At 36.3% G+C, this 27,879-nt stretch overlaps 1 protein-coding gene across 2 annotated transcripts in view; it reads left to right on the forward strand.

The window, feature by feature from the left end:
* LOC126878132 (uncharacterized) overlaps positions 1-27,816 on the forward strand; it is a 30,416-nt gene extending 2,600 nt beyond the window's left edge. The window contains exons 1-4 of one of the 2 annotated variants that reach the window (XM_050640754.1): positions 6,376-7,955; positions 18,000-20,956; positions 23,280-23,565; positions 24,201-27,816. In XM_050640754.1, coding sequence (XP_050496711.1) covers positions 18,623-20,956; positions 23,280-23,565; positions 24,201-24,379 — 2,799 coding nt within the window. In that variant the 5' untranslated portion in view covers positions 6,376-7,955; positions 18,000-18,622 and the 3' untranslated portion in view covers positions 24,380-27,816. Of the gene's footprint in view, positions 1-6,375; positions 7,956-17,999; positions 20,957-23,279; positions 23,566-24,200 lie in introns of those variants that run through there. The other variant, XM_050640685.1, reaches the window with a different exon arrangement.
* The last annotated feature ends 63 nt before the right edge of the window (positions 27,817-27,879 follow it).

The following is a 27,879-nucleotide window of genomic DNA, read 5'->3' on the forward strand; positions in this document are numbered from 1 at the left end:
AATAATACAAAAAGTTTGAAGGAAAATTAGATTAAAAAATCTTCGATAAATAAGACGAATAAAATAGAAGCTTTCAGATAAAAAAGAAACCTATATTAAAATGTTTGTAAGAGAATGAATAACATAAGATAATAAATGATAATTTGTCTGTTATTTACTAGCTACTTGAATCAGATTCGGAAGAGACGTAGTTATGCAATTTAATATATTCCGATATTTTTTGACACGAATAGATAACGATCGTGTTTCCCATATCGATTATTTGTATAATCGTCGTTAGAATTTTCTTAATGCGATCATTTACATAATTAAGCAAGGTAGGAGGAAGCATGCTTTTCAATTTATGTCCTTCTCTTCTCCGGCAATAAATATACACGATACACAATACACGTGTCTACTTTATGAATTCCGAGTAAGGGATGAACGATGCTCGTTAGTCTTTTGTTGCAGATTCATGGTTATACGTATACGATAGAGCTTCTGTTCTCGTCTTCTTTCTCGTCGAAAAAGAAATTTAAGCGATATTTAAAGCTTTTTCAGAGAGATTGAAAGGGAAGAAGTCGAAAGAGAGTAACAAAAAAATAATTTGAAGATATCGAAGAATGTTTATATCTTGTTATTACATTTCTGTGAAAAGATACGCATAGTTTCTCTTATTTGGATATTCTTCTAAAATATTAGAAATAATATAATCTTTAACAATAAATCTCGTATAAAATAAATAACGAGTTACGAAGGAAATATCTTTCTAAAGGCTACAAAAAATTTCTTTAATTTTGTATTTAAATGATATTGGATGCTATTGTGTTGTAGGTTATTGAACTCATTTCGATATGTATAAATTGAACGAATTATTAAAATTGAATAAAATCATGAAAATAAATTATTCAAGTAGTAATAATTAAATGGATCAAAGTTTATTATTACATGACCCTTTACATTGAATAATGTACCGTTACATTTTAGTAATATACCATTCTGCTAGGGTTAACAAATCTGTTTATGAAAATTATTAGTTTCTAGATTTCAGATTAACATAAAAAGACCTATTACACATATATAGAAATATTAATCGTAATTATTAGACCGCGGACTAAAAGTGGAACATATTATACATATATAGATATTTTTATATGTCATACAAATTCTGCGTGCTTTTGCATTTTTAAACTTCGCACAAATGTATAAAAATTGGCAGCCTAATAATTACTAAACTACGTGAAATTCAAGGATACAAAAATTTGCAGAATGTATACGTATAATGTTCAAAATTATGCGTAAACGTACATAAATTATGTAAAAACTGTCCAAAGTAAACAATGCACCATCGTGATATTTATCGATTAATTCTTCTTTCATTTTCCGTTTTCTTCGTTACATTCACGAAAATATGATTTTCGTATAAAAATCTGCGGTCTAGCAATTATTTGCCTCGTTATCAAACAACATTGTGGCATAGGAGCTTACCTTAATCCTGAGGGATTACCCTTTTGCAAATAATCGTAGAAGTTGTACAAGTTTGAACAAATTCAGCGAACGCTTACTCGAGCCGAAGATTTCCCTATTCCCTGACCAAAGAAGACTCGCGATGTAACAATGTGTCCCGTGTGATGCAAAGATCCGCAATGCAGGCTTCTCGAGGGATCTTCATGCTCTTTCTCGACGAGGAAGAGTCGTTTTAAAGGTTTCCAACGTTCTCTTGTAACCACGACCTAATTACGCGCCAATGTTTCGCGGTATTATGATACCGTTTCGTTGATTCGCAACTTTTCGATCCTCCGAAAGGTTGACTCTTACATTCGTGAGCGAAACACGCGTAGCGAAATGATACTACTTCGTTGTTCGTGCGATCGCAGAATTCTCCTGATTTTTCCGCTATTTTATTAAATTACAAAATTTTTGCTAGAATAATTAAAAGTAGAACTAGAGAAAAGGGACTGCAACACCTATTCCCTTGATTTTTCGATACGTCGTAAAGAAAAGGGCCCTGAGTAAACGCACTTTGTTCGAAGCTTGGGAATCACGGTTCAAAAGTTACGAGAGAAAGAAAATCGAATACATATTGATTCATTGTTAGTAGTAATTCAGTGTTTATATTTCTCACTTCTGTCATGAGAACATTCTACCATAATGGATAACAATTATTCATTTTTAGACACTTGTATTCGACTCGATGCAATGTAAGAAGTGCAAGCTTCCTTTTGTCATAACTTTTGAATCGCGATCGTTCCAAGTTTCGGATAAAGCGACTCTACTTTTATCAAATAACTATCTTGAACTTGATGATTTCATATATTTTGGGGGATTTTGAGAATTTTTTCGAGTGTAATATTTATATAGATTTAGGTAATTTCCTTGTTCTGTGATAAATAGATGACGATAAGTAATATATGTGGTTGAAGTAAATCGGATTCAGAAGTAAGGGGAAATTTTGATAGCTTGCTGATAAGTTTAATATTTCGGGCAAGGGTGGGCTGACTAGCTATCGGTTTGGGAAAATTTCCGGTGGGCCGGCAGGGATTTAATTAATGAACTAAAAACGGACGGCCGGTCATGCCGGTAATCTCCCGCTAAAAATTTAAGTCCCAGTCCGCCCCTGATCTCGAGACTTTTGTATAAAACGAAATTTTTTTGGACGAAGCGATTAGAGAGTTTCCACATTTAAAAAGAATTTTATTACGGTAGGTATTACTTTTGTAGCTTGACGATTTTCTATCAAAATTATATCATCAGGTTCGAAATATTAAGAATTCCTGTTAGAATTTTTAGAGGATCTAAGAGATAAGATTTGTAGAGATAATAACGATAATAATCTTTGTTTCCGCTTGACTTTCGGTGTTGCGATGACCTCCGGTTTGCCTCCGTATATTTGTAAAAATAATAAAAGACGCCTTTAAATCGATTTACTTATGGCAATGTGTATTTTCGAAAATTCTTTACGTACAATTTAGCAAGAAAATGAAAAAAAAAAAATTCATGATTTATCATCTTTTATTCGCTTTTCAACAAATTAAACAGAAATAGTTTTCACATACGTATTATCTATCGTATTTATGCACATTTCTGATAATCCGCAGAAAATTGTGAAATGTTTTTCGACTTCTAACACCCTTATTTACACGTTTCTGTATTATGTCGATAGAATTATTATCCTCTAAGCCAAGTATCGATGGAGCAGATTTTTAAGTATCGCATGTATATATTGTTTCCTCGTCGCAGATAAACTTGTATTAGTTGGGAAAAATTGAGGAATTTTAGTAAAGTTCGCTGCCACGAGTTATCTTATCGTGCTTTTAACCTTTCAACGAGACTGCTCTATGCTATTAGTATTGCTGTACTATATTTTTATTGAATTGAAAACGACTTTACACATCGCGGTAATATTAAACGTGATTGCGTACGTATTTCAGATCGAACGACGATCGATAACTTTCATTTTCTCCTGCATTCTACGATTTAACGAATTTCACTATCGATTCGACATTAATTTCATTAACATTCTATATTAGGAGGTATTATCGAAATTGGCCATCGTGCGTATAGAAAAAGATTCGCTTAATGCTTAGCTTCGCTTTAACGATACTTTAACGATAGTATAACGATTATACGAATAATAGAAGTACGAGCTATTAGATTTGTAAATTCTAATACGTAGTACGTTTATCTCGCACATGACCAATTCGATTACTTTGCAATAGTTTTGCGGAGATTCGTGATTATTTCCTGATTACGTGTGTTTCTGCAAGTAGTTTACTGTATTGTGTATGAACGCTATGTTGATTGTATTATATTACCATAGATTATACGTTGAACTTTCTGTATTCATTTTATTGGCAGGTTATCAATACGATTTTTTATATTATAATATTATATAAATATCAAGCAAGAGCGCATATTGCATCGAAATTTTTATAACGTTATTAGTTTTCTGTTTGTACGTTTTTTCATTTATTCGTTTTTCAGTGTTTCGTGTTATTCAACATTCTGCGTATATTTCATATTTGACAAAATCTTCATTTATATATATAATTACATAGTAAACAAATAATTAATAATTGGTCGAATAGATTAAATAATTAAATAATTGAAAATTCGTCGATGAGAAATCTCATTGTTATAGGCCAATATCCGACGCAAATTCGTACACGTTTGTTCAACGTGTTGCACGCGAGTGTCACTTGTGTTTGCTGTCTCATGATAAACGATATTACAGTTACCGTGTTACTTTTTTTTGGAAATTTCTTCGACGTTATTAAATATCATAATCGCTCGTTTCAAAAACATATCACAAAAATAAACGTTTTATGACCGTCCATTTTTATAATATATTTATTTATTTTTCACGAACTTCGCGGTATTTGTTCAAATAATATAACATTCATAAATCAATGACACAATTTCACAGTAAATTAAATTCCATCGTGCATATTATAATGTATGATTGTTTAAACGATTCCTCGTTTAAAATACAAAATACGATTGTTTGATTTAATTAATACAAAATGCGAGAAATTTGCACTGGAATATGCGAAACGATAAATAGTTTTCGAGTTTCCTCGAGCATGAAACTCAAATATGGCGGGATAAGTTTTCACGACAAACAAGTCTTTTCTCTCGAACGCGTGACAACTCGGATCGACACTTTGCATGTGGAATCAGTTTCGAGGAATTCGATGATCTAAGTTAGAAGCGAAGGTATCGTTTTTTCCTGCGATTCCATTCCATTCTATATTCGTGTACGATATTTTTCCAATCATAAATCCAACGATCGTTTTAAAAACAAAGTAGACAGTTAAAATTTTATCGGTATTAAAACGCGTTAGAACTTGATCGTTGTTTGGTATACGATCTGATAGATACGGATAACAATAGTGTTTTCAAGTATGACAAACCTGTTCAGAGTTTGCATTTTAGTAAAGCATTTAGTAAAAGCATCTTAGTTAACCAAAAGTATACGAATCGCCCTCAGGCGATCGAGGAAAGCTTCGTTGCACCTACTCGGTACCTGTATTTTCAAAAAGATACATCTAGATAGAAAGAAACGATTCAGGCAAAAATACGATGGTCAAGAATATCACGTTGTTGCCAAATGTCAGGATGAATCCTGTAATCGCAGTTTTCGCCTGTATCGATCATAATTTCACGTCACATTTTGCATATCTTCGCTTAATTGAATATCTTCCTCCTTCTTTAAATTTCGATATTTTTTAAATAACAAAATTATACTCTTCGGTGGAAATTCTGCTCTCGATAAATCATTAGAATGTTCGAGAATTATCGTAAATTTAAATAATCTGTTAACTTTGTTAAATTTTAATTTAAATTAATTTTGTGTTACATAATTACGTACAATAAATCGTTACTACAATTGGAGAATTGATCTACATTTGAATAATCTGTTTTATTGTTTTTTCGATTCAATTTAATTTTGTATTATTGAATTACATTAAATTTTTCATAGAATTTCCTTTGTATTTATAATTATATATAATAATTATATATAAATCTGTGATAATAATATTTTGTAATTATATTTATCGTAATAATTGCATAATTCCAATGGGTTTATCATGAAATCAGATAAAGTTTTTACAGAGCATATTTATATATTGGAAGAAAAAAGTTTTAGTTATATAAACTTATTTGAAGGAGATATTGGAGGAGTATCGCATCCAGTGCGTTCCAATAATAACAATTAACAGGAAAGTCTAGGGAATAATATTAAGAAATTTTGCATAGAAATTATCCTTACTTTTGCGTGTAGCTTTCAGATAATTTACATTTCTGATAAGTGACTGTAACTACGCATCGTAAAAGTAAAGCGTGTCGGTACTGTTTAAGCATGCGATTGTATACGTCGATAGTTTGCAGCTATATAGATATCGTTATTATTAGTTTGCTATCGCGAGATAAAATGATAACTTAACGAGAGAAAAAGTATCTATTTGTTATTTTATTTATCGAAAGAAGTGATTCAGGACATCTCATTTCATTTAATTTTAAGAACATAAAATACTCAAGAATTCTACGTACTCGATAAAAAGATAATCTTTCCAATTGTTTGGTTTATATATTTGGTACCTGGTAGTCTAGTATGTAAAGTATCTTAAAATCTAATCTAAATCTAATTATTTAATCTAATTTGACTAACGTATTTACTTTATTTTAAAATTAAACAAAGTTAAATTTGTATAATAAAATAATAAATAAATGTTTTCCGAAAAACATGCCATAAAGTAAAATAAATACGGTGCTTGACGATCTCGATCGTACACCTCCGCGTATTTGATGTCTCCTGATGAACACGCAGAAAGCACGAGTGTACATGAAGGGGAGAACAGAAGCGAAGAACTCCGTATCTTGGACTTGGAGGCAACAGTCCGTATGCATTGGCGAGAGCATTGCCAGCTATCAGTATTAGTTCGGCCGTCCTCATGTGCGCATCCGAGGCGCTCTGCGCGACATCGTTACGACCATTTCATTAGAGAAAAACGAACTTTGTGTTTATACATATAGAACACGTTCATCGCGTCTTTCTGCGTATACTCGTGCGAACCGGAATATAACGAGTAACGTTCCGAGTGATTCAGTGGAGTTAATCGAAACAAACAACCGGCAAGCAAAATAATTCCAAAATAATCGTATAACGTTAAGATTTCTTTCCAACGTAAATTACCGTAAGAAGTACACATATCTATTAACAACTGATGAACTGTCGAATGTTTGATTTACTCTCTTCCTGTTTTAACCGTCGATCGATAGAAGATTATTAATAACTCGTCGTATTGTTTCGATAAAGTTACTGGTAAACGAAGAAGAGGTATCTTTCGAATTGTTTAATGCTTTAACGTGTTTATGGCATGTAATCGTCGATGAAATATTTTCATTGTCTTACGATTGTTGTTTACGATTACGTAAAGGGTACGAAACGCAAAGTGTACCGCGATGCGACCTACAGATAAATAACCGAATTAAATTAGTTTGGCTCGCGTAATTTTTCTGGACGCAGTTGCCGTAATCCGTAATTCGTATTACGTTATTCGCGGGGCCGTATCGAATAACCGGTCTTTTTTCCGTTCCGAACCTTTACTTCCGACAATGGATCAGTCAACCGCGTGCTTCGTTTTCGTAACGTCTCCCCGAAGGTAAACAAAGCAATCGGCGATTCGATCGTACGAAAATACATGTAGTTTCGATGAACCGTCGAGAACGAAAGGAAATTAACGGTGCAGAAGTTTCGTGACGAGTGCGTTGTATATCATCGAGAGTATCGAAGGACACGAGGACCGAAGAATCTCGAGTCAGCATCTAAGAAATCTTATCTAAGTTCTCGCGATAAATTTCGGATAAAATTTCTGTGTAATGGAAGATTAATGGGACCGAGTGTCCTCTGAAAGTCCGTGAAATGTGCCGTATCCTTGCATCCATGTTGGCGACGAGATTTCGCAGGACGTCGAAAAGTCGCTCGACGGGACTCGATCTTAAATAAAATCAACTTTGCAGTTTCATTCGGTCGATATTAACGGTTTCGAATAACTTATAAGAAACTACGTAATAGAAGGAGTCGAAAATTTTCATAAAAACGTTCAAGAGCCTATGGAATATCGGAGCTTGTTTTTTTAAAAGATCTGCGACTGTTTTTCTGTACTATTACGCCGAAAAAGTAACCTATCGAAGCACACGTCAAGAAATTGGGACGAGTTTAAGAACCAACGAGGACGATCTTTGTTTCGAGTGTGTTTTTGAGTGTGTTTTTGATCCGTTAGAATTTACCGCGGGCAAGTAACTTGTATTTTATCGTACGCGTGAAACTATTTAAAGTTGATACTGTGAAACTGAACGTGATGTATGGTAAATGTTTTGGCACGCGAGAAGAATATTTTGATATCGTTGTAAACCGCTGACGCCATTGTGACTTTTATCAGGATTAGAAGAACAGGTGTCGCCGCGTCATGGTATGTTTCCCTCTGTTTATATTCTTGGTTCAATGTCACTGTCATTACTGCAAAACCGATACGATTTGCTAATAATCTCTGTAGAAAAAAAAATACGATCCAGAAAAACGAATTCAAGAATATTAATCGTTCTATAATGAAGAGTAAATTATATTAGATATGTACGTATTTAAAATTTAAAATTCTGCAGAAAAATTGACGTTGAAATTGAAATTTTTGGTACGCTTTTAATAAATAAAATAAACTAAATTTATTCAAAATGTACCGTACGATAATATAGTACTGTTAAATTACGTTACGACGTTACGAGGATGCACAACGATTTACAATGATTGAAAGCGAGGGATCGTTAGATACAACAAATTTTAATTTCTTTTTATCGAAGATTCGATCGTATACGAGGAGTTAGTTTATTTTTTCGCATCGTGATCGGTATCTAAGACTGATAACAACAATCGTCAAGTGTTTCTGCAAATGGCGTTTGTCTTAGATTCATTGATATTATACTTTAAAGCACTCGAGATCTATGTTGCTTGTCAAAAAGTGCTTCGTTACTTTTCTACAATTCGTCGATCATTTTCGCTAATAACTATTTCTAAATGACGCCGTCAAATTATGAAAATAAATATCAAAATATCGCGCGTAAAATACGTTTTCTCATAACGTCGTTTAAAATGTCAAATTAAACACCGGATATCCGAAAAGTTCGATAAATCTATGACGAATTTAAAATTTACAGACCCCGTAATTGAAAATTAATAGATTCCGATTCAAAAGTCTATCTTCAAAAATGAAAAATTTCAACTCGAAAGTTTACATTCAGAATGAAAGAAAAATTTCAATTCGAAAGTTTATTTGAAAAGTTCCAATTTAGAAATGCGAAACGAAAATTCAAATTCGAGATTTAAAAACTAGAGAATTAGTTAGAAATTCATTTTAGTATAAAAATTCGAATAAAAAATTTATTTACATGGAAAACACTGGATCGTTTGATCGTATATAGCGATACAGAGTGACGCGTTAGTCGTCATCGACATCTCTGCGAAATCTACTCGACGTAAACGCAAGATCGATATTCTTTTTAGCGTAGTAATATCGGATGATTAAACGCAGCACGTGGTACCACGAGTTCGTTCTCCTTGCGTATTGATAACGAAGGTTCATAGTTTCCCGGTCAAATGTTGGTCATTCCTTTGATAAACGCTCAACTGTCATCCATGCAGAAGCACGTGGTTTACGACTTCCTGGAACAGTGATCATGAATCATTAAGTTTCTGAGTCTTTCAATTAGGAAAATTAACCGATTTATCGACTCGACTAAATCATGGCATACGAAAGATTATCAAAATCGTAGCACGAGTCGATCTTTAAATGCGTTTTTAAAAGCAAGCGAACAGAAAACATTTATTCTGTATTGTTGGCTGTAGTTCTAGAGATACGATACAATTGGTCTGTGGGTGTAATCGTTGATATGTCAAGGTCAGCCTCATTTTTTTTAATGAAACCTGATGTGACCAAAGTTCAGAACAAATGTGACATATATAAATGAGAAATTCTTCGACTTTGGGAAAACTGTAGGTAAAATTTAACTTTAACAGATCGCTGATATTTAGATATTTAACAGTAGAACTACGATTTATTAGTTGTTTGTACACTAAAAAAAGAAAAAAGAAAAAAGAAAAACAGACAGTCGTACATACGCAAACTTCGCGAAGTAAGCTCGACGAATAACTTAATAAAGAAGAAAGCTTAATCTAATTTTTTAATTAGAAGGGATATGTATTTGTAATGTAATTAGTCTATGGTTAATATTATACAGTTCAGTTAAATCTGCGGAAAAGAATAAAAATGTACGCACGTAGGAAAATTGTAAGAAATTTTGCGTAACGTAAATCGATCTAGTAATATAATGAATAATTTTTCATAAAATCTTTCCAAATTTATAACAGTGAATGTTTGAGGATTTAAATGAGAATTCTTTTTCAGAGTAAGAAGTGGAAGCTAGTTAGACAAAAATCGAGATAATTTTAGCATCAAGAGAGTAGTCGGAGTTAAGGTAGTTTAGTGCAGCGAATGTAGGTTAGATTAGATAAATCAGCATAGAATAATAGCAGCGAGTCATTAAGTTCAATGACCTATCTTACAAAAATCATTCAGGTTTACGAATGCATATTAATAAAGCTACGTCGAAAGTGTATCTTGCTGGCCAGGTTGAAAGTTGAAGTTTTTCTATTATAATGTTGATTACGATGTTGAATCGTTTCGTGTAATAATCGTTAGAAATCTGTGTGTCAAATGTTCCTATTACGATAACGTAGAAGAAACAATTATGCTTCGTTCGAAAGAAAAGCAAAGAAATTCAAGACCTCAAACTAGATTTAAATATTAATCGAACGAGCATTAAATTGTAAGGATTTTAAATCGAAGACCATAGGTGAAAAGTACGATAAATTACGTTTCTTTTATAGGAGACTAATTGCCAAATTTAATACGTTGTCGATTAACTCTGCATAAAAATGAAAACATATCTTTCCATCTGACTTTGTATCTGATTTCGGATATTAGTTAAATTAAATTAATATAGCAATTTGTCCGATACTATTTCTTCCTTGTAAAAACATTCCGAATTTACCACATATTTTTAAAAAAAGCTTACGATATCTTCGAGTTGTTCTCGAGAGTTATTTCTCTTTCAATTATTTCACGTCGAAATACTCTTTAACACCAAGCGACATAAAAGACAGAAAGTTAATAAAAACAGATATATCGTACTTTTTAAATTATCTGTCAGTGATATCCCAAATTTATTTCGACGTAGTTTACGCGCTAGAGTGTGGATGTTTATGTATTTGTGAAAACTCGAAGCGTGCAAAATTGCACAGAATTCGTGCAATACGCAAAACTAATAGATTATACGAATTATAGCACTCGTTATTGGATAAATATAAATTTGCATAAACAACCGTGGCGTGATTACTAATAAATGTTATTTATATTTTAGTGATTTTCATCGAATATTTCTATTTTCAATCCGATTTTGATGCTCTACGATCCGCTTGGTCTAAAACGTTCCTTTGCAACAAAAGCGCGAACGTACTCGCTCTTTTGTGCCGTACTCGCTCGGAGCGCGCGTATTAAAATATCTTTTGTAGCCTCTGAAAAGTAAACGTTTCAGACTGAGCATTTTGTCGCGACACGTTAGGCACTTTTAACAGTTACATCGCGCTTCCTCCTCGTCGTCCTACTTCTTTTTTCTCTTCCCTCTTTTTTAATTTGTTTATTACATCAGAAATCAGATATTTCACATTTTTCTTCCTGTATTTTATAAATAACGAAGCAATCTATCGGTGGTCACCAATAATCGATAAACTGTATGACTTTTATGCATTTGTGGGGAACTCGAGGGTGCAAAAATGTATAAAATATCCAAATAGCGCTTGTTATATGCGCTATATTCGCCTATATTCATAGTAAAATTATTGTCTAGTCAGATTTCGTTTCTTTTCATTCAGTCTAATTTATTTTATTTCATGTCACGGACACTTTTTATTTTGCACATTCTATTCGAACGCTACCAAGAGAGAAGATTTGAAATTTTATCAGTACTCGTAACTATATGGATAAAATTTGAAATCGGTATAAAAATGTATATAAAAAAGTTACTTATTGTAACCATGTACTTGTTAAAGAATTAATTAGCATACAACGCGAATAGAGCGCTCTCAAACGTAGAGTCGATGGCAAAAAAGAACGATCAAACGTTGTAAAGTTCTTGCACAAAAATATAAATCTTCGTGTCTCTTTCGAAATTTACCAATTTAATCATGACAATCATGTCGAATTATAGTGACAGCAAAATTGTAAAATGTTTCGCGCGACGCACGTATCTAATATATGCGTAACAAATTTCTATAAATATTCGAACATTTTGGTAGCAGTCGCTTCGCGCGTATAAAAATCCTTCGAATCGATGAAATTCTCCGTTCGTTAGAACTTTTTTTTTCTCTATGCTTTAATCGTTTCTATCCAAATTACGCGATATTCTAGATTCAAGCGTTAATCTGTAACACCTACGCGAGACTTTCTAAAGTTGATTAACAGCAAACCGGTACGATCGCTACGTAACTCATCGTTCTTTTCTCTCCTTCAATCGTTCTTCTTATAATCGCTAATGCAATTAAGGTAATAGCAAGCTTTTCCCGTGACGCAGGTTAAAATTTACGCGGCAATGACTTAAAAGCTTTACGAGATGAATTTAGCTTGCGAACGATTCACGGATTCGGCGCCAGAATCGGAGGGAAATTTTCGTCGACACGCTGGCCGTTTTACCGCATCCTTATTTTACAATTGGCCAGTTGACGTTATTCTGTAATTGAAGGTCGTTAATTTTCTGCGTTTTCTGTCATTGCATCGTGGCTGTAGAAGGCTGCTATACGCGGTGTAAATAATAATTGGAATGTTCGCCAAATAACGTAGAGGTTGACGAATTTGGGTATCATTTAAATGCCACGTTTACGTATATCCATAGTTCGAGGATCAAAATAATTTGTACGTAATTATTTTACTTCACGTGAAATAATATTGGACGAGTGTTAATTAAAATTAAGGTAGAATCGTAGAGTCGATTTTTGAAACTGATTTTTGGAGTTGATTTATTATAGTTGGTGGAGATTTAAAATTGAAATGCTAATTTATCTAATAATGCTAATCTGATCTTTCTAAATTATTTTACGTATCTACTTGTTGTTACTTTAATTAAATAAATAAGTATCACGTACTTAATTACTTTACGTATTTAATAAGAACGAAAAGATGTGCGTTAAAAATCGAAGGATCTGTTCACGTGCTACTATGAAAATTTTATTACGAAAGTTTCTTGTAAAACCTTGTCGAAGTTCAGAGAAAATATATACGATATTTTTTGCTCTTCATATTTTTTTCAGCTTGTTGGAACATCGATAAAGGAATCTTATCATTGATTGCTCTCTTATTAAGGTGTACAAATAACAAGCGTATTATTTTCCATACGAGATGAAAGTATAAACGACGGATTTTTCGATGCACGAATTTTCCTCGAAGAATCGAATGTGTTTTTTTTCTTTTTAAAGCGCACGAGAAATCCCAAATACGACTTAATTAAATTAGGAAATTTCAACGTGACGAGATTCGCTTTGTTATTATAAATCTGATATGAAATAATTCACTAACGATAACAGAATGTTTTCGCAGAAAGAGGAAAAAATTCAAAGAAATTAATTTCTTGTCGCGTAGAAGACACGGCGCTTTGTGTATGTGTTCGAGCTAGTGAATTTCCTGATTCACGTGCGCGAGCTGCTTCTTAAGATGGCATAAGGTTCGCGCAAAAGGTAAATCGCCCTCTTCCTCGAGGCTTAGATCGAGGTCGCTGCTAAGCCTACAATTATTTTGACGAATTAAGAAGACGCATTCGTACGGCTTTACTTTCCCGTAACTTAAAACCTTCGTCCAAAGCCTGAAAGGATCGATGCTTTAAATACCTTTGGTTGGCTGGTTTAAATAACGATCTTTAGATATTCAAATGAATCAAATAGGAACATATTCCTATGACAAAACGGACAGATTTGTATTCGTGTGTGGAAAATAAGATGCACTGTTGTTATTTCATTTCTTAAATATAAAAGTACGAAGAAATATGGGCATTCGTAAATAATCGTTGTTTTCATAGAAATGTGGCATTCGTATATGTACGTAATTTCCGTATAATATATGGGAAAAATTAATTTCGTATGAAATCGTAGTTTATATTATTAGAATGTAACAACATGTTGATATGTCGTCTTTATTTTTAATAAATGGATTAGGGCTCTCGAAACGATGGTTTCCAATATAATCGCGATATTAGAAGATATTCGAGTTTGAAAAGAGTCGCGATATATTCGTTTTTCAAACTTTTGAACTTTCGAATTTGAAAGTTAGCCAACTTTCGACTTTTGCAATTTGAAAACTGTCGAACGTTCCAACTTCGAGTTTTTAAATTTCCATAAAATTATGTATTTCCAAATTTTCCCCCGAAACCTAATCTACGATCTTGCTCTCGAAAACACATCTGTTCGTCCGAACTACACGTACATGTTTGATATCTGCTGTGATATCTGCAAACAGATCGGAAGCCTTCTCCGAAACGTCCTTTAATTCTCAAGATCTGATAACAATGATCGTAAAAGCGAGCGAGCGAGAACGAGAGAGAGGGAAGAGAGAAAAGAGAGAGAGAGAGAGAGAGAGAGAGAGGCCGAGACCGAGACCGTGCTCTACTTCTGTGTGTATGAGGTTTCGGTATTCACACTTGGTCGAACAATCGCACATTCTAAAATTTCCTTCGGTTCCAAAGTCTCACAATAACGTGGCATGCAGTTCTAAGCGCGTCAGACTGTAGCGGTGCAGATAAGGTTTTGCAAAGCCTCGTATCGAAGGCCTGTCGACAAATGCCAATGATGAGAAACCGATTTACATAGAATACTTGGAAGAAGCATCCTGCGAAGAAGCAGAAGAAGAGGCAGAAGAGGAGGAAGACGATGGTGACGAGATAGAGAAGAAGGAGAAGAACTAACGGAAGGAAAGACAGGAGATCGCGAGATACGCACGTGATCATCGTGTCCACCGTTAAATTGATAGCAACTCATACACAATGAACTTCATTTATAATCGCCGACTCTAACTCGAGCTACTTCGGCTAGTTACGAAGTGCCAGAAGCAAATCTCAACGTCGACGCCGTCTCTCTTCCAAACGTCGATTTCAAAATAACGACGTGAGAATTCTGCCTCTGACGTTGCTTCTACTCGACTATTCCTTTAGTCGAGCTGCGCAAACTTCTTCGTCGTTGTTTCGCTGCGAAATTTTATTACAAAGCATCTCTCTCTCTCTCTCTCTCTCTCTGTCAATTGCCGATTAATAAGTAAGACGGTTTGTCAAGACAAACTGAGTACGAAAGGAGACGGGTACATAGGTGAATATTTTTGAATCGTTGAAGATTTATTTAACAATTGATAAATGTATTACGTGTACACGTTTATAGTAGTCGTTAGATGGAATTTGTAGAATTCTGGAAGATAGAATCGCTTAAATTCGCTAAATAACGTTTCATGAATTTTAGAAGCGATATATTTTTGCTAGAAACAGTTAACAGTTAGATGGACGACAGACGTTAGATGCGTAATGAAAAAGTAAGGGTGAAATAAGCTTGTGTACGTAAATGCGTAGGTAAGTGAGAATACAAGGCAATAGGGAAAATAATGGTGAATCGAGTTCCTTTTATGGCCAGGATGCCGAAAATAAGTATCGTAATAAGTATTATTTAGGCGTATAATAATATCGAGAAGCGAGAAATTTGTAAAAATTACTCTCTAATATCGCAAATGATTATTAGCTGTAAATAATTATTTACCGATGACGTATACGAAGGACTAATTAAAATGTAAAGTTATTAATATCAAATTGGGTCACGGGTCGTACAGTCGGAAGATTCAGCTATTGGGAGGTCTGCTCCCTGTTGATATTTAACTGAAATAATACCTATACTGAAAAACCAGTTACAAAAAGAAATTGAAAGATAATTTACAAAGACGGTTCTACTTTCTAAATTAAGGAGAATATTTAATTATTATTCGATCCACTTGGATCTACGTGAGAAATATCGCTTCGGAATTAATTACACACGGATATATAAGATTAGTAGTAGAAACACGGATTAAAAGATTGGTAGAAAAGGATTAAACGATTACGGATATATCAAAAATAAAAAAAATGTGTTTTATAATGTAACTCACGCTGGTTGACCCTATTTCTCGGTTGCAACTATGGTTGCGGTTCGATTACTTTCGTCACGAATTAATCAACGTGGCTGATCTCGTTTGGGTATTAGCAATCGATGTTCGTTCCTTCGCGTATCAAGCGTAATACAAGCAGTAACGTCTGCGAAGGCGGCCCGAACAATTGATACAGCATAAAAATGGGCGCAACTTGAAAACAAGGTCAGATGAAACGAACGTTTATACGAAGAGTCCTTGTATCGTGTTTGAACGACGAGCTTTAGTTCGGTAAAAGTACTTTAGACGTTGCATCCTTATTTTCCATGCCGCCTAGTACCGACTCGAGAAACGGAGAATGCCGATCGATACTCGTTCGGGAATAAACGAATCTGTGATTAACGTAAGCAGCGCTTGACAAATATAATCGAGCGTGAAATTGGTCTATTGAAACGACGATGGGGTTCTGCAACGAGTAGTATCTACGTATACGTATACGCGAAAAACACAGCGAATCTTGAAACAGATGAATCGCTCAATTTCTCAGTTGCAGAGAAAGTTGTACCTCTCTTTTAAGGTTGCAATAGCTGCTTAAAATTATGTAGCTGTAATACCGTTGTTAGAAATAATTAGGCAAGCGGGGCACGAGTTTGTTATCGGAAGAAACGTTGGTATACTATAAAACTAGAATTTAGATATTCGGCAAGAAATTGAATTTTTTATATCAAAAGAACGTTGTTCGTTGCCGATGATGTTAAAGTTACGCTCTATTCTCGGAAAGTTTGTAAATAATTCATTTAGAATCTGATTTTGGAGTACGTGGTGTATAAATAATCGGTTAAAAACGTGACACTTAAATGAACGTATCCTTTTCATTGTCCATCGAAGCGAGTAACGTATTTACAGTTTACAGACTTTTATAAATCTTGGTGCGTGCGCGTGTGTGTCGCAGTAAAATTTAGAATGTACATAAATACGACGTAACGTCGAGAGAGATATAGAATATTTCTATTAATAATGAAAACGACGCTGGGCATCACAAGGATATCCATTCGTACTAAGGTACTTCGGAACTTTCTGTAAACACGGTGGATGAAGGACATGGACGGAAAAATAAGTTTTATCGAATAATAAAGTGTAATTAGTGGATGCACGATTCCCTTCTGCAAATTCTCCGCTTATTGATTTATGGATTAAAATAAAACATTTCTCGCGTCATAACGATCGTTATAGAGGTATACGGATTAATAACGATACGGATTAATAACGTTCTGTTCGACTCGTGGTTTCCGAGTCTTTGGTTTTATTTACGGATCGTCGCGTTTACTGTAACGAACATTGGCAAAATATCATAAAAATTAACAGGCTGCGTCGAACGACTCTCTTTTCGTTTAAATTGGATTAGACCTAAATCTCTCTCGTAGAGCTATCGATAGGACTAAACGCGTAATAGAGACTGTCGTAAAGTCGTGCCAAGTCAGAACCAGATTTTAACACCTTTATGATCGATATCCGTCTAAGATGAAGGAGCACGCTGTTATTTCTATACTTTGCAGATTTTAACATCTTTACCATTCGTCTAGAAAGTGAAGCAGAGTATTACGATTTCTGTACGTTCCAATCATCTATCGATTCATCGACTATCAGCAAATAGAGAAAATGCATAAAATTAATTCGGACGAAACATAGATAAATCGGTTAAAATTACTTTTCCAGTTGTCGTCTCTCCACGGATCGATCTCATCCTCGATTTATGGAAATTCATTTGAACAAAAACACGGAGTAGGACGCGAAGAATAGCGAGCTAAATTTTCTTTAAGCCTGTGAGCTTAACAACGGGCAACGTCGCAACTAAAAACCAATGCCCGTAATGTTAAAAGCTCTGTTTATAATATCGGAAATCGGAACAACAAATACCAACGCGAACAAGTCGAATCGCGGTATGAATACTCCGATTAGCTCATGAAAAACGATGCTCTTCGTCCGAAAAACGATTCTTAGCAAATAAATATTACGAAATAATATCGGATTTATAAATATTAAATCGATATTGAAATATCGCACACCGTAATACATCGAATCGTAGAGAATCACCGGACGTAACAAAAATATTACGTACGAATCGAAATTTCTCGCGTATCTCGGAAACGAATCCTTTCGACTTTTTCGACCATTGGTCTCACGAATGTTGGGTAATAAACGTCACGATGCACCGCCGATAACACGTGGCATAAAAGTAACGTATGTATATTTCGATCGCAGAATACACCGCAAGAGCCGAAGCAGTACCGTTCGCCGTATGGGTGCCTGGGTTGACGATCGTTTCGCGGAGGAGGAGGCGGTCCCGATTAACCAGGGCCCGAGAAGAAGGAAAGCATCCCGCATCCTGGGCCACGTTTGCGATGGTGGCGGCCCAGATGCGATTCGCCAGCGTACAACGAAGAACTTTAAGAATTCGTGCAGATCGTCAGCGTCGTTGTTGCCGTTACGCCGTCAGTTTACTAGGCAGCTCTACGAGTGGCCCGGTTTACCATTGTTTAAATCAAGGACGAAACTAGATCAGTTTTGAATCGATCGCGCGAACCGCGATCAAATTTAACCGTGATATGACTTTTTTTCTAGCGGCGCGCGTGTTTTTAAGTGCTACTAAAAGGCAGAGGATATAAAAGGATAAGAAGAAGAAGAAGAAGAAGAAGAAGAAGAAAAACGGGGTATGTGTTTGATCTAATTTACACGAGGATCGACAAAGCGAGAAACAAAAAAAAAAGAAGAAGAGGTAGTTAAATCGTTAAACGAGAAAATAGAATAGGTTCGATGTGGTTGCGTCGACCGTTCGAGGACTGCGCTTAAACGGCAGAGTCCTCCTTGTTCTTGGTACCATCATCATGGCCGAGTGGGCCAAGTTCAATGGCGAGGAGAAGCTGACTCAATCGAGCAACACGATCGAGACAGAGAGCAATAACAAAGAGGAGGAGGACGGTACCGGTGGATCGCGTGGTGACTCGAGAAACGCGATCGAGGTGATAGCACGAAAAAGCGACGAGGAGTTGTTGATCGAGAAAAGACGTTCTTCCGTAAACAGGACTCCGCAAGAAACGCCGCGTAAAACGGAGTCGCGAAAAGCTAGCGACGCGACCTCGTCGGAACTAAATTCTTTGGTGAAGAACGCGTCACGGTTGAGAAAAAATTCCGATCAGATCGGAATTCTTACCGAGGAACGATCCAAGATATTGTACGATCAGAGCTACGTGAACGATGCGGCGATCGAGAAGGACGAGGAGTTACGAAATTGTTTGGAGAAGACGTTCGACGTTGCTTACAACGAGCCTGGCTCGAAGATTCGACAGGAAGCTAGGCACGAATTGAGAGAATCGAAAGAATCGCAGAACTCGGTGAAAAAGCCTGACAGTTTGTACAAGGACAACGTTGCCAGCCCGCCGAAGCGTAAGAGCGTTTTCACAGAGCGAAGTTCGATTTTCGGCTCTCCGACCAAGATCCTGTCGAAGAATCGTTCGCCGTCCGAGAAGAGTACCGAGAAGTTAGTTAACGGGAAATCGCCGCGGGAGGACAAGCAACAGCATCATGTGCAATTTAACAAAGACTCGAAGAAGCAGCAGTGCCGGGAGCAGAGGCCGCGATCGAGCCCTTCTCTACCACCGTCGACCACCAGCAGTTCCGAGGATAATTCCAGCTTGGGGCAATTGTGCGAGGCTACGCCACCCGATGGCGGTTGGGGATGGGTGGTCGTCGCAGCTTCCTTCATGGTTAACCTCATAGCCGACGGTATCACGTTCTCGTTCGGCGTGATCTACGTGGAATTCCTCAACTATTTCGGCGAAGGGAAATCGAAGACGGCCTGGATCGGCAGCTTGTTCATGGCGATGCCGTTGTTGTCGGGCCCCGTGGCCAGTTTCCTCACGGACAGATACGGTTGTCGAAGAGTTTCTATAGCGGGCAGTATCCTAGCGGCGGCCGGTTTCGTTATAAGTTCTTTCGCCAATTCCATGGAGGTTCTGATATTCACTTTCGGGGTTCTCGCTGGCTTCGGTTTGTCCTTGTGTTTCGTGGCAGCCGTGGTGATCGTCGCTTACTACTTCGATAAGAAGAGATCTTTCGCGACAGGTTTGTCCGTCTGCGGTAGCGGCATAGGAACGTTCATCTTTGCCCCGGTTACGCAGTATCTGCTGGCTGAATACGGCTGGCGGGGAACCACGCTGATATTGGCCGGTCTGTTCCTCAATCTGGCTGTTTGCGGCTGTCTTATGAGGGATCTCGAATGGACGACCACCAGAGCGAAGGCGAAGACCGAGGAGAGACGGAAAAATCGGGAGAAAAAGAGGACCAGGATACAGAGCTCGAGCGTGGACTCGTTCTCCGCGAATAGTTCGCTGAACACCCTCACGATCATGGAGAATCTTCGGACTCAAGAGGAAGAGGAGGAAGACGGTGAAAAGCTATTTTCCAGTCTGGTAAGCTTACCCACGTTCGTGAAGAACGGCGAAAAGGTACCGTTGGAGGTATTGGAACTACTTAGTACTCGTAAAAACGTGTACAACGTGTTACTGCAAAATTATCCGAGTCTGCTCATCTCCTCGAGGAGCTTCAGCGATTCCGGCCCGCTTCACGATCAGCTGAGCACACCTTCGGCCAGATTCGTGCCCACGCCGAGCTCTTTGTCCGAGTTGAAGAGCGAGGAAAACAAGGACAAGGTCTTGCCGAACGACGAGCAAACTCTTCGACAGCAAACGGACGCCGCTTGGCGATTGTGGTGGTTGAAAAAGATCAATCTGGATAGCTCGTTGAGAAGATCCAGCACTCTCGAGCATACCAGGAGACTACCTACTGCCTATTTGAAGGATATCAGAGTGCATAGGCAGAGCCTTACGTATAGAGGTGCTATGTTGAACATAAATCGATATCGACTCAGGGCATCCAGTTGTCCGGATATTTATAGGAACTCGATGACCACCATAGCTAGAACCAAACTCGTCTGGTACGCCGGTCTCTGGGAATTTTGGGACCTCATCGTCGACATGCTTGATTTTTCTCATTTCGCTGATTCGCGTTTCTTGCTGTTCGCCATTAGTAATTTCCTCCTACATACCTGGTACGACGTGCCCTACGTCTATTTGACGGACAACGCGATCGAGATGGGCTTTAGCGAAACCGACGCATCTATTTTAATATCGGTCATAGGAATAACCAACATGGGTGGCGAGGTAAGAACGATCTTCGATTCTCAATTTAATGGCTATTTTCGATTATCCATCGATTATCCAACCGCGAGCAACGCTTTTCTTCTTCTTCCGTTGGAAAGTAGAAAGTACATTCATCGGCTATTAATATATTCTTTGTTAATCGATTTCTTAGAATATCCTTATATACCGAGTCTTATATACGCAGCGATCCGATAATTTACCGTTCTTTCTTTTTCGTATCAATTTTTATCGACTATCGGAAATTACCATTTTACTTACTTGTTATCGCGAGATAAAATATTTTCATTCGAATAATTCAATTACAGGTGGCGATTAAATATAGTGTTGTAATGTATTTGCTTTAACGACGTTTCTTATTCCAACCTCTTTTTTTTTTTTATAAGCGAACCGACGACTAGCTTACGTACAAATCTAAATTTCGTAATGTCTTGGGCTTTGTTCGTCGAGCGAAACGTTCGAAATCTTTCTCCACGAAGATAAAAAATTTCCCAAGGGAGGAAATTTCGTTTTCCAAGTTTCGGCAAGTCGATGGCCCAGTTTGTCTCCGAACAATTATTACTCCGTTATTATCACGATTCGATATTCGCGCGTTATTCGGAATCGATCGTTGTCTAAATGTCGGACAAGTATGGCACAACCGTCGCACGATTTTAACGCACAATATCAATTTATCTATTCGAAGGCTATTTCAAGTACGTATAACGATGTTTATCGATGTATGTCAAACAATTTGAAATTCCAATAGTTGCAAACGATGCTTATTCTTTTCACTTCCTCTTACGTTTAATCGCAATTTTACGGCAACAGTTGTTATTGCGAAGACGCAACAATCGTGGATGCTTTAAACGTGAAAATCTAACAACGACGACGCATTACTTAATATTATCGTGTCGCACGAACCAACATGTCGATAATTCCAAATATCGATGTTCATTGTTCGGTGGGTTCTCCTTTGCACCGTCACTTTCTTCCTTTCTGTGTTCCGATATTAGTTTGCCTCGCCGTTATTTATCCCTCGATAAAGAATGGTTATTTCCGCCTACCGATTCATCGAGACATCCATTCCTCCAACAGCTGTCCCCTGTGTCTACGAGCGAAATTTTTTGAAAATTTTAGACCTCATAATCGCTTTGTACCTTCGTACGGCTTCGAAATGATATTTGAAATTAAATCCCCGCTGGAATCTTACGCAACGATCGATCGACGTCTATCCGTTTAGCTTGTAAAAACGTTGCATATTATTTCGTGTTGCGCGTTATAATTCGTACTATGTAATTATCTATGTCTATTGCTGCATTTTCCGCCACGTTTGTGTTTTATATATTTCCGCAAATTGACGTTTCTCGCATACACGTAAACAGATAGAAGCGTCATAATAGCTTCTTTGTCTTTGATCTTGGTCGATATTTTCCATAAAAATTCGATTTTTTATTTAGATTATCGTGTTAGGTTATAATTATCGCGTTATCCTTTTTGCTGTCGCTGTTAACGATCGAAAAACTTGACAGAATTTTTCTGGAAACTTTGCTCTCTGGTGTGAGCGAGCAACGTCCACGCAGGGTCGAACGTTTTTCTTCAACCTAAAAAGCTTCTTGAAGGTCTGGTATCGCGTCAATACCGCCTTAGGTCAATCAGTGACGTATCTAGTTCCTTTCACCCTCTCTGATCTCGTTTGATCGCAAACTCTCTTTAAGCCCGAGTTTGCGTCACGCGAAAGGGTTAGACTAGACTTGCGTCGGTGCGATTAACATAGAAACAATTCCGAGAAAAGTTACATAGTTGCTTATCGATTTAGCAAAGTCAAATACGTGGAAGATGCGTTAGAAACGATTCTCGAGACATTGTACATCGGAGACACCGTAGATCACTCGTGTCCTACAGACAATTCTCTCCTCAAACTCGTAACATTTTTTGCATATATAAAATAAATGTAATGGTTCGAGCCATCGATTTTATATGCAGCTTTGGAAGCTAGAAAATTATAGTTTTGTAAATATTTGCTTTGTGTCAGAGGATGTTAACGCATCGTTGACCAGTCACGGGTGAACTCGTGATTTCACGCATAAAGTAAAAGTTGCTCGATTTTGCATAAAACAGGCGATGGTGCGCGTTAGTCTTTACATAAAATAACCGGTCAACAACGTGTTTATATCTATCTATTACTATTTTTTTTTTTTTTTTTAAGTATAATCGTTCTACGATTCTCCCGACTCTAGAACTTGAAATAATAATTTTATAAGGAAAGTTGAATGTATTCCCTCCCTCTATTAAAACTTCACTTCTGGAAATTTGATAAATGTTAAAAATGGACAATATTTTTCAGATTCTGCTTGGTTGGGCAGGTGACAGAGCATGGGTAAACGCATCTATCGTATATGCAGTATGCATGGCATTTTGTGGCGCGGTGACGGCTTTAATACCCATGGTAATTGGCAGTTACTATGCCTTATGCGCGATCTCTGGTGCTTTTGGATTATTCATCGGGGCGAACTACAGTCTTACCAGCATCATTCTCGTCGAACTGATTACGCTCGAAAGATTCACAAACGCGTATGGCCTTCTACTCTTGGTCCAGGGTGTTGCAAATCTTATGGGTCCTCCGTTGGCTGGTAAGGAGAAACTCTCGTTACGAGTTGCTCATCTTTCCACGAAACGAAACGACTAATACTTCCTCTGTAATACTTATAATTCTGGATAGCATAAAACCAATCTTGCGTAATTAAATAAATAGAATGTTATTTAAAAGATTCGCTAATTAGAGTGAAATCATTGTTTGAAAATTAACGATGAAATTTAAGATATTAGTTTCAAAAATGTTTTATTACTTATTATTTGTTATATTAAAAGACCTAAAGCCAGATCGAAGCTTTCCTCAGATTCATAAAGAAAATTCTAATTTCTACTGTCGTACAATTATATATTATAATTTAATACATATTTTTACGTATTTATGATAGACGCGATAAACGATTCTATTCCTACGAATACTTGAAACAATTTACGCTAAAATGTCAGAGGGTAGCAGGTTAAATTGCCGGTAACTTTGTCCGTGTTACCTCGGGTGCTCTATGTGAATTATACGATCGTAATAGCTTTAAAGTTTCATGGCCCAGATTGAGCGTCGTGTAATTACGGCCAAACTTCCATTGTCTGACGACAACCGAGAAAATTCGGGCGAATGCACCGCCCATCTTACGGAACATATCGATGCCTGAGTACGCAAAACGTATTTTCGTTGTTTCAGGATGGCTTTACGATATCACGGGGACGTACGATTTGTCGTTCTACTTAGCCGGTTTCTTCATTGCGTTGAGCGGAGTTCTTTTACTGGCGATGCCTTTAATTAGCCTGTACCGGAAATGTTTGCACGGATCGAGGAAAGAGGAAACTGACGAAGATTTTGCAAACGTGAACAGAGTCTGAAGGACGCCGGCGACTGATCGCGTTAATCGTTTCTAAGAAAACTATAATACGATCGTCGATAATGCGATACCGATATACATCGATCTGTAATTTATGTTATCGATTTAATGGAATTTATGGAAACGCAATGTTTTCAACCAAAAGGAATTGCAATTAGCAGCTGTGCAATTAGTTTTACAGCGGTATCTTTTTCCCGCGTTGCGCTGTAAACCTACCGCGTATTTTACATTCAATTGAACGTTCGTGGTTCCTTCGTAGAATAGCGTATATACAAGCTAATTAAACAGTTCAGCGCGTTAAGTGATTTATCTAAATAGAAAGAAAAAAAAGAAGTGACGTTTTTTGAGGCATCTTCTTTCATTAAGGATTTATATGCCATCTGAGTTTCGCGCGTGTTCGAACGACGAACGATCGATCGATCCAATGTACAAATAAGAAAGATTGACAATTATCGCTAGTGTCCAAAGATAATATTACGAACGACCTGAAAAGAAATACTTCGATACGTAAACTGATCGAATAGTGAATTAACGAGCACTGTGCGATCACTGTTTGTCGTTTAACATCCGATGATATTTACACGAATATCGTATTCACTTTGTACTCGGCAGTCTCAATGATTGTACTAGCGATGATGCTAGACAAAAGTGGGGGCGAAAATGTTGCTAATTTTACAAAGTTTGAAATACTATTAATCGCTGAAATAACTAAAAAAATGATACGTAACGAGAAACAGAAGTTCATGACTAGTCATAGACGATGTCACGATAAAAGTAATATATAAATTGAAATAAGCTTGCTTTAGCAATAAAGTGCACACACTTTTCGAATCGGTTTCAACGTCAAGTGTGATTGATAATTAAGAAAAGTTTGAATCTCAGGATAATAGATAAACGATAAACCAACCATTCATATTCCTCCTAGGATTAAAAACGAAATTCGTCTTGTACTTTTTCACCATGCGTTCTCGAGAAAACGGTAGTGGAAGAAAAAAAAAAAAAAAAACGTTCCTTTCGGCGTAAATTTTTTCACTCGACTGCATTTAAAAATCTGACAAGTTATTTCCACATAGCGCCGAAGATATCACTGTAAATATAAGTATATTAAAGTCTATCGGTCAGATGTTTTCGCTGTTTCGTTGATTTTTATTACTAATCATATCGAAACAACCAGAAGTCGCCTTCGCATTCTTTTTAGCGTAATGTTATGCCTGCTTTTGTAGTTTTGTCGATCGAACAAAGACAAAAAGTGAGATTAAACGAGTAACGCGAGCCAAATATGCTCGATTAGTCGTTCAATTTAGTTACCATTTTTTTTTTCCTTTCAATTTATGTACATTTGTGCATGGAAAGGTCTTAAAGACACGTATGTAAATAGCCATATATGTATATATATATAGCTTTTCTGTGATGATGAACTTGAATTTTGTGAAATTTTCGAGCTATAAATAGGTTACCTCCGTTCTCATAGCGTGTGCATGCGTGCGTGCGTGTACATTAATTCTAATCAGGCATTTCCAATTTATTTGCACTGCTGTCACATTATATTATAGCCTAACGGCATCATATAGTCGTACACGGATATTGTAACTACCATTCTTCGCAAGTTATTTATTAAGATGTTAAGTAATCCTAAAAATTGATGGGTTATGACTTTTCAACTCTTTATTTTAGATGTTCAATCGAGTCGTAAGAATAAATCGGAGATTAACGTTAAGCTTCGTAAAAAAGAAGAGAAGGAACACGAATCAAAGTGCATGTTATTCCTTGATATAAGCAATTTTTTTAGAAAATCGTTCGTACACTCAAACAAATTAGTTTCCCAATTTTTACGGGGCCTTCGTACGACACAAAAATTTCAAAGTATTTTCTTCGGACTAGTATACAAAAAAAATTCCATTCTCCGATATTTTAAAAAAGGAAAAAAAATCGGATATCTACGTATGAATTACCATTTGTCTTGCGTCTTAATATATATATATATATATAATATATATATATATATAAATCTATCGGCACATTTTGCCATTCGAGTAATAATTTATTCTTTCATCGTGGTACAATAACTAGTTCTACAGTGCATGTGCTCGCGTTATGGTAGCGTGATTATGCAGACGCGGCCTTACGGGGCGTTTACAAAATGTATAAAGTAATATTTTATTATGAAAACAAACCGCATTTCAAATATACGAACCCGGGTCGTACGGTCGCTTCTGCCGATCGACTTTTCATCAAATAGTGTTTAAGTAGTTATTAAGGCGAGGTATGGGATAATAATTTTTGTAAAGGAACTAGTGAGAACTTCTATAATAGCCGCGAACGGAAATAAAAACTTATATCTAACGTATATTACGAACGTTTTAAAGAAGCAAATGTTTTTGTTCGAGCGAATGATAAGAATACATTTCCATATAGCGAACGGTTTTGAGAATTTGATTGATCCGCCGATAAGTGTGTCCACCAAGTGCGTCGTAAACGTTGAATTCCTTCTCGAAGATTTCTCTTCTTGACTGTTACTCAATAACCAAGAACGTTCTCACTACCTCTTTATTAATAAGATATCCTATTACCCATGGTTGATAACCACGAAACAATCGCTTGAACGTTTGAAAGTGGCTTAAAGTCTACGCAGAGACAAGTAAACAATGAAAATGATGAAAAAGCTCGGTTCAAGGCATGACGCAGACACGTTAAGAGTTTCTTTTGAACTGTAAAACAGGGAAAATTCAGAGCAGAACCGTTCTTTTAGTTTTATACATAATACACATATATTTAGAACATAGCATACTACAATTGTTGCTTGCTACGTGGTCCAAAAGTGATCCTTGTGATCACTCGTAGTCTGGATTTTCGTGAGCAATTATTTTTTTTTTTTTCATTGCACCTTATAAGTTAGAATAATGTATAGCGTAAATAATTTTCGAGATATTTGTATCGTAATTTTCTCTTATAGTTATGAAAATAATATGATGTATTACATAATCGCAAACTCGTTATTCTTGTTTTCTTTTAAGCTAAAGTACAATCAGTAACCCATTTTCGTTGTGTGATTATCTTCACATTTTAATCGTAGCAAAAACATTATTCCTTGTAGTTGAAAATAACTTAAAATTACGTTAAACGTTGTTCTTTTTTTTTTTTAGTGAATCTTTCGATAACTTAATGCGCACGATTATCCTGCTAAAAGTACGGTTTTGCTACAGTTACAAGCAACATCGTTCCATTGTAAATGGAATACGGAGACTTATGTTAAGACTCCTTTTTAGACTTTATTAGAACAACCCATTTTTGAATTGTATAAATGTGTATATGTGCACACAGCTACACGTACTCAGGCACACATACATACACACATTCACGTATAAACGTATACTACTCACGCGTACAAAAATATAAAAGTCTTATTTAAAGTAAAATAAAATAAAAAGTAAATCACAACTTCAAATTGTCCTTTCTTCATATTCTAATACTACCCTCTCGTGCATGTATGACATTTTTTAA

The sequence above is a fragment of the Bombus huntii genome, chromosome 1 (genome assembly GCF_024542735.1).
Source record: "Bombus huntii isolate Logan2020A chromosome 1, iyBomHunt1.1, whole genome shotgun sequence".
NCBI classification, from domain to species: Eukaryota; Metazoa; Arthropoda; class Insecta; order Hymenoptera; family Apidae; genus Bombus; species Bombus huntii.